Source organism: Egretta garzetta, unplaced genomic scaffold (assembly GCF_000687185.1).
Source record: "Egretta garzetta isolate BGI_Z169 unplaced genomic scaffold, ASM68718v1 scaffold1257, whole genome shotgun sequence".
Classification (NCBI taxonomy): Eukaryota; Metazoa; Chordata; class Aves; order Pelecaniformes; family Ardeidae; genus Egretta; species Egretta garzetta.
The window spans coordinates 100,657-108,513 of record NW_009260151.1 but is presented as its reverse complement, the minus strand read 5'-3'; the positions used below and the strand labels follow the sequence as shown (position 1 = coordinate 108,513).

Here is a 7,857-nt window from a genome sequence, read left to right as displayed (position 1 = left end):
AAATTCCCATTTTAAAAATGTTTTTGCACATACTTAAGAGAACCTGACTCTGCCAGCAGAAACAGATACAGCTCCATTCGCTTCTAAAAGCCTGCAAATGGAAGCCAGTAGCCAGCCTCCCACATCCTGCTCCCTCGAATCCACATCATAAACCACAGAAATCAGTTTCTACTGACTCAGGGAAGGGAAGGCTACAGAAGAATGCCTCCATAGCTAACAGCACAGACTGCAAAGTCAAAAGGTCTGGGTAATTTTACTGCTCAATGGCAGTTGGGACCATCTAACAATAGGGCACAGCCAAACACCACATATCCTGCATGGGAAATACGCAGATGAAAACCAGACTAATTTATTTTTAAAAGCCAATTAGATGTTGGAAGTGCCACGCTTGGCCCTAGCCAAGGCTGCTGCTGAAATTAATATCACACCCTACTTTATTTGTCTCTGACTTCAGTTCAGAATCTCTTTCGGCTTTGCTCTTTCAGCTCATTAGAACAAACCTGCTGGAAGTGAAGACTTGAACAACGAGACACAACGGGGCTCATGCCAGACGTGTAGTTCCTGACACACGGGAGGGAGGGCTTTGTAGAAAAAAGGGCTTTTACTGGACTGCGAGGAGCCTGGATTCAGACCAATCTGATTTCTGAGAAGTGAGCGCAGCAGAGCTGCTGAGCCTCCTTGGGAGCACACTCGCACTGCCTTCTCCTCTGGGAGCTGGAGGCACCAGGTCCCTCGGTACCACAGCATAGCCCATGGGGACAGAAGGGTGCTGCAGCGATACTCCCACGTGGCTCTGCTTCACTTGGATGGTCAGCGGTGCAAGGTGGGCACTGCCATTTTAGCTGTGGCATTTCCAGCACCATCTTCTCCATAGCAAGATGTACCCTCAGGCTATGCCTGGTCCTGAGACGAGTGCCCACTGCCACAGCTGATGGAGAACAGGACAGGGCAGTGGCCAGGTGTTTGAGCCAATGCCCAAACACACCTCCCTCTCCCTACCAAAACCAACATCTGATCTGGAACATCAACACATGCTGCTATTTACCCAGACTGCGAGTATCTCCAAACACGGGAATACTCAGGCAAAGGGATGTTCCACAACAAAGGGAAGACAGGACCTGGATGCCATAGAGAAATAGATGGCACGGTCACCCTGGAGCCTTCTCACGTTCCCCAAGGGCTGGCAGAGTGGATGAATCTGGCAGAAAGAGCCGGTGAGACTTCATGCAAACACTATGAGTTGAGGCAGATACTCTCAAAGCTCCCAAAGGATCTGCCCGGGAAAAACGGACCCTTCTGAAAGGTCCCACAGCAGATCAGCAGCATTTTGGGATCAACTGCACTGAAGGCTGCAGGTCAGTCAAACAGGTTAGCACAACTACTGGCCCTCTGGCTGAGCTCAATGCTCATGCTTGGCCAGCCCTCTGGCTAGGTGACAATCACCTTTCAGACACAGCTTCAGAAAACCTTGGGGGTCAAAGAGCCTTAGCAACAGCCCAATTCAAGAAGGAAGCTCATGAGACAGACCAGGAGTTGCTATGCTTGGAGAGAGCTTTCTTGGGCACTGTTTGAAATATTGTGTATTTGTGAATGACCACCCATCTTCTGGCGTGGACAACCAATTCCCCATAGGAATTAAACAGTCAGGGGAGACAGGAATCACTTTGCTCAGACATCACATCTGTGTTTCAGAGAGACAGTCTGCGCAAAGAAGGTCATCTCCTCTTGTTTCCACAAAGCCAGTCTGACCCTTCCCAAAAAAAAAAAAAAAAAGTGTTTCCTGAATCCAGGATTATATATAGCAGAGATCAGAAAGCCCCATGTCCAGAAAAATTCCTTCTGATGCAGCTCTGCAGATGCCACAGCATAGACATGAGCAAAGAAAGAAAACTTGGCAAAATAACATGGATGAGCTTGATAATCCAGCATGACTGAAAAATTCCTGGGAGAGGCAGTCTGCCAAAGATCATCAAAAGTGAGAAGCTGGAGGCTTTCCAGGTGCAGCTGCTACAAGATCTGCTGGTCTGGAAGCAGAACTAGGGACTTGTTCTATAGATACCTGCCAAGAGACTGCCAAGGAAGAAAGCCATCGAATCAATGATGCCCAAATTGTCCTTGTAGCTTTTGATTCATAAGGAACCATGTCCTAACAGATGCAAGATTAATTGAGAATGTATTGTTCTCTAAAATTGCTATTGATCTGAGCTTCCCACACCTCTTCTTGAACACATAACAAGGTCTTACTAGAGCAAGAACAACAGTTACAAGGTTCGAAATTGAAATTCAACTTGATGTACACTGAAGAGCTGAGACAGTTACAGAAGCCAGACAGTTATTTTTTTGAGATCCCAAGTAAATCACATTTTTGGGTTTGATTTTGCAGAAAACAACACGACAAGAGACTGTGGCACTGGATCTGGAAGCTGATGACTCACAGAAAGAAAGAGACTGAACTGAATAAATCCACTCATTCAACTGACTGAACTGTTGTCACTTAAACAGAACCTAATTGGCTCTTTAACGGCCTCTCTGAGCATATCCTTTTCTGTAATATGACCGATTATGCCATCAGAATTTATTGTTTATAGACAAACTTACAGAACAGTCAGGGAGCCTAACCTTTTTATAGATGTGTTTTAAGAGACGTTTGTTTCCTCTTTTTCAGATACGTGCACATTGAGATGAATAATTGCAGACAATAACAGGTCCTGATCTTTTATGTACTGCAGCAGCTCTTATAGCTGCTGATTTCTTTTTTCCTTATAGGTTTCACAATAAAGGCCAGTGATGCAGCAGACATCTGAAGTTAACTTAGCATATTGCAGAGCTAAGGGTTTAACCCCACTGAACTATTACTGCCATATGTTCCATTTCTTTCAGGGAATTTCCCAATGGGAAAGAACTCAGACAATGTGAAGAAAAAACATCCAATATCATTTGCCCTACAGCTTCTTACTGTTTATTTCTAGTGCTTTTCCCCTCCTCACATGATAATGGCCTTATTGTAGAGGAGCATGCTGCAGATGTGAGAGCGAAAGGGACTTGATTTAAGATCTACAGCTTGAGAGTGAACTGAAATGCTTTTGAAAATGGTGGAATTACAAAAAGCAGCTTAGGATCCCCAGTCACCGGCAAGACAGAGCAAAGCCTTAACAGTCATACATAAAAAATTGATTCCAGTAATTTCCCCTCGTATGCCTCACTAAGTTGAGGACAGATTCTCAGGGCTGTGGGTTCCCCCCAGGCGGGGGTTCCTGCACTCATCCCAAAGCCAGTGTAACAGACACAGACATTTCAATCTTTTAGGGTAAGGCTGATGTTTGTACAACAACACTAGGGATCACTGATGTGAGCCTTTACATATTAGCCAGGCACACCTACACCACGGTTCACCTTTACACCCTATGGAAGTAGGTTAAAAACTCAGGCTTCTGTAATTCAGGATCAGTTTACCAGACACCAGCTGCGTCTGAGCCTACTCGCAAGCCTGTGTTCTGAATCATTTTCTTATCTATTTGCACATAATACAGAATCATGTTTCTATGGTTTAGCTGGAAATCAATCAAATAAAAATTATGAAAAAAAGATTTGTAAAGAGATTGAGGAAAGGTTACTTTCAAATTACGTTTCAAATTCAGTCCTGAGAGGATTTGGTTATCAAATCCCAGACTCATAACTCACCCTCACGAAGCACACCATTCATTTTCTAGTCAAATAGGATTTGATTCATCTCATATGTAATAAAAGGAATCACACAATACCCTCTGTGCAAAGCCTGACCCCAGCACACACAGTGTGGGATGCTCGGCCACTCTCCTGCAACAGCAGGACCCAGCACAGGCTCAGGATGCCACAAGCCAGTCACTGACCTCTCCATCGCTGTCAGATATAACAATAAACGCATCCACAAAACTGCGCTTCTTCTTGGCATTGGCTGGGTTCCTCTTCTCTTCCTCTTCTTCCTCCCCATCTTGACCTTGAGAGTGCAGGCCCTCTGTGGGCTTCTTCTTCCTTGGCATCCTTCACTCTGAAAGAGGGAAAGATTAAAAGCCATTTTTTTCCTTCTGATTTAGATTTCCCATAACAGCCATCCTTTTTTTTTTTTTTTTTGCTATTTTTAGGAAAAATACCCCAGGCATTAGAATGTTACTACAAAGCGTGGTGGATTTAGCGTTACTGGGAGCCACATGTGCTAGTCACCACTCATCTAGTTACAAATACCTTATCATAGCTGATTCCTGAAGGGGGGGGCTTCAGGGGAACAGCAAGACAGACCAAAGCCACTCTGAATGCCCTTGCTCCAAAGCAACAAGGCTTTCCTCTTAGCTTCTCCTGTTAAAGCCCCTCAGCAAACTGCTCTGAAGCATCACTTCACAGCAGGTCTCCCACCCTCCAACACAAGCCCAAACTTCCCCTCCTCAGCCCCGCACCTTCACCGTCCTGGTGCAGAACAAACCAGGCTGCGGCAGCAGACCAAGCTGAAACTTGCATGCCAGAACAAGAAGCCAACACAACACAGCCATTTGTCAGCTTTTATATTCAACAAAACAAGGGGGAAAGGCACGTTCCTCAAAGCATGCTGTTTTGCTCTCAGCATGGCAGCTCCGTAGAAGGCTGCACCAGCACTACGAAAAAGGGAAAACGCAGGCAATGGCAGTAGGCAGGTTGGAAACAAGACAACAGGTTTATCTCACAACCTGGATTTCTCAATGAGCATTCAACCTCCGGAAGTCCTCTGTGCAGACATGCCCGAACCATTCATATTAAAGAAGGCACTTGACAAGCAGGGAGGAACCTGCTGAGCATTATTAGTGCAAACCTGAGTGCTCTATGAACAGCACAATTGAGGGCAGGTGCCCACACAATGCAAGCTGGTACTTCAGTGTCTCCTTTCCTTGCCAGCCCACAGACTGTTGGAGACAGATGCACAGCAAGCGTTAGCTGCTTTGATCAAAAAGGACTCAGACGAGAGGATCAGGAAGAGATCTCAGGCGAACAAGAGCAGCGTGATGGCACACAGAGTTAAACCACCCTTTCCTGTCTATGTTTGCCGTTCTGCAAGCAACTCAACAACATTTGGTGCTTCCTGAACTGTGATCTGAAAGAGTCTTACCGAGCAGGCTGAGCACGGTCAGCTCTGTTCAAGTTGGGACTAAACATGTGCGTAGCGGTTAAGCAAAAAGCCCCTTGTTACACACCAGAAAATGGCAGAGCTGGAAATGCAAGTCAAGTTGGCTGGTTCCCAGAGCAGTGTCCTTCCACAGCATCATTCTGCCTTCCTTCCTTCAAGATCACTGAAATAGCTCAAATGTGCTGCTTAGATCTAAAATAAGCGTAAGAGAAGATGCAACAAAGACCCTGCGTTACTCACTATATAGCCAAACCTTCCTATGTAACACCACAAAATTGCAAACAGCCGCTGTGTGTAGAAACACTAATGAGCAAGAAGTTCAAAACCCCCATCAGGGCTATGAACAGCAGTGCACTACTCCATCTACAGTCCGAGGCAGCAAGGTGAGGCTGAGAGAGGAATACATGCATTCCCTTCCTACTATATGCGGCCTTCAAAAGCTTCCTTAGCCTCTTGCCTCCCTTCCTCTGCAAATACATGCACACACATGCCTCGAGACAAAAGACGATTATCCTGGTGAGTCATGATTTGCACTGAAGGTTTGCTGAGCCCTCTGAAGACAGAATATTGTACTAATGGCATGCACGGCTCCAGAAGCAACTGCAACCACCACTGCAGTCCACAAATGTTTGCCTGTTTAGGAAGGGGAAATAAAAACAAGCACTGCTTTTGGGAAAGCACTGGCTCTTGCAAAACAAAGCTGTTCTGCTCCAGCTGAGCTGAACTCAGCTCTTGTTGGAATATCCTCATTATACTTTCTCCATTTTTTATCTTTTGCTCCAAATGGTGTCTTTGCCCCCTCTGCCTGGAGAGGTGAGCCAAGCCTCACACCCAGCTGCTGAGAACTGCCCCCACAAAGGGCATCCGCCGCGGTGGGGAACACTCCCTTATCGGAAGAAAAACACACAGAGAGGCATTTTGGCACAACAGGGAGGAGCACTGGAGAGGCCCGCACGTCCAGGACATGAGCCTATGCAGGGTCACTCTGGTTTTGGTGAGACAGCCTGTAAACCTTTCCATCACCGAAACAAAAGCAAACGGCAACAAGCAACTGCTAGACCGCTTTTTTTTTTTTTTTTTTTTTTTTAAAATCCATGTTGGTATCACCAGCTCTCCTCTGACTCTGCGATACGTCTTCTGCTTGATGCACTGGACTAAATAAGAGATCACTGAGAAATATCAGCTGGAGTTATGATGAGTCACCTACCTTCAACATTCAAAGGAAAGGGAAGAAAAAAAAGATGTAAGAGATGTAACCACACAACTCCCACAACGCTTCTGAAAATGAAGGGACTTGTGGCAAAGAGTCCCTGTAAATGTAACTAAGGGAACAAGACAAGTAAGATCACTCGTAGCTGTGCTAGTCTGAGGCTATGAGTAGCAGAGCAGTAATAGCTTTTATTAGACAAGCTGGCATAGCTGAAGGAAGAAAACATGCATCAGAGTGTGCACACACACCCCGTTCAGGTAGGGAAGTTAAGCACAGAAGCTGTATTTTGCTTTTAGCACTCTTGGAAAGGACAGTTGCTAGTACCTGAGGTGATGATACCTGCTTTCATGCTCAGCAAAAAAGGCCAAAGACTGAATTATCTAAAACTACGTTTGCAGTTTGGCTCACGGACTTGCTTCTCAGTTATCCAGATTTTTTTCCAACTCTGAATTTAAGAGTATTTCTTTGTAAATGCCGTGACAGCAAAGGTGACCTCCTGACAAGGGACTCGCACATGCCACGCTTCTCCAGTCACATTTTTAGGGATATCCTTGAAGATCCCCAACTTGTGATTATTTGTCATTTTCCCTCTCATCTATCATTTTGATGAATCAGAAAGCAATTACCGACAGAATAATTCTAAATCTTGACACTGCAGCTACAGACCTGCCAAGCTGTGACAGCTTGAAAAATGCTTGAAAATGAAGCCAAAAATGAATGACTCTCATCCCCGGATGAGTTTCTGAGCCGTTTGAGACACAGGCTGTCGCTTTGTAAACAACTCCCCCCACCTCAGGAGGAAGAGGCCCGACGCTCCTCAGCAGCACCACGAAGGGGCTCTGCGTTCAGGCAGGTCAGCGCTGTACACCTCCTTGGAAATATCATCCAGGGACCCTCAGCTCAACCCAGCACCCAGGGCTCAGCTGAAGCTCTGCGACCAGCAGTACACGAGGGCTCACAGCGCCACGGAGGGGGGGAGGAACTGTTTACAGGATTAACTCATTTATAGAGCTGGCTCTTCAGGAGAAGGGACGCAGGGACCGCAGAGGCCACGCATGCCCAAGCGCTGTGCATCTGCAAACGCCGCTGAGCTCTGCGGGAGATGCTAACTGCTCAACTTCCCTCTAGCCCAGCCCAAGCAAGTCCCAAACACAACACCTCTCCCTCCTCCAAGGACAGGCCCTGCGTGGGGGAAAGAGCAATGACCCTCTCCCCAGCACCCACCCGAGGTCCCCCGTCCCCTTCCTGACCCACTGCCCTCCAGCATGGAGGGCTCTGCGGGGAGACTGACGAGGACAAGGTCAGGGCTACTCAACAAGCGTCACCCCAGGGAGGAAGCATGGGGGTCCCAGGCGGGGTGGGGGGTGACCTCGGGAGGAAGGGGCTCAGCTGTAGGTGGGGTAAGTCAAGGGGCGTGTGCTGGGGCTGCCCCGGGTGAAGGGGAGGGAGCCAAGCCCTGGCAGGGGAGACAGGAGGGGCAGAAGCTGGCCTCAGGGCCTAGCCTGGGGGCACGCCT

The 7,857-nt window shown here is 47.2% G+C and overlaps 1 protein-coding gene across 5 annotated transcripts in view; it reads right to left on the bottom strand.

Moving 5' to 3' along the window:
• The window catches only part of UIMC1 (ubiquitin interaction motif containing 1), a 45,614-nt gene extending 41,591 nt beyond the window's left edge, over positions 1–4,023 (bottom strand). For all 5 annotated transcript variants that reach the window (XM_009641711.2, XM_035897120.1, XM_035897122.1 and 2 more), the window contains exon 1: positions 3,870–4,023. In XM_009641711.2, coding sequence (XP_009640006.1) covers positions 3,870–4,019 — 150 coding nt within the window. In that variant the 5' untranslated portion in view covers positions 4,020–4,023. The remainder of the gene's footprint in view (positions 1–3,869) is intronic.
• Positions 4,024–7,857: the final 3,834 nt, after the last annotated feature.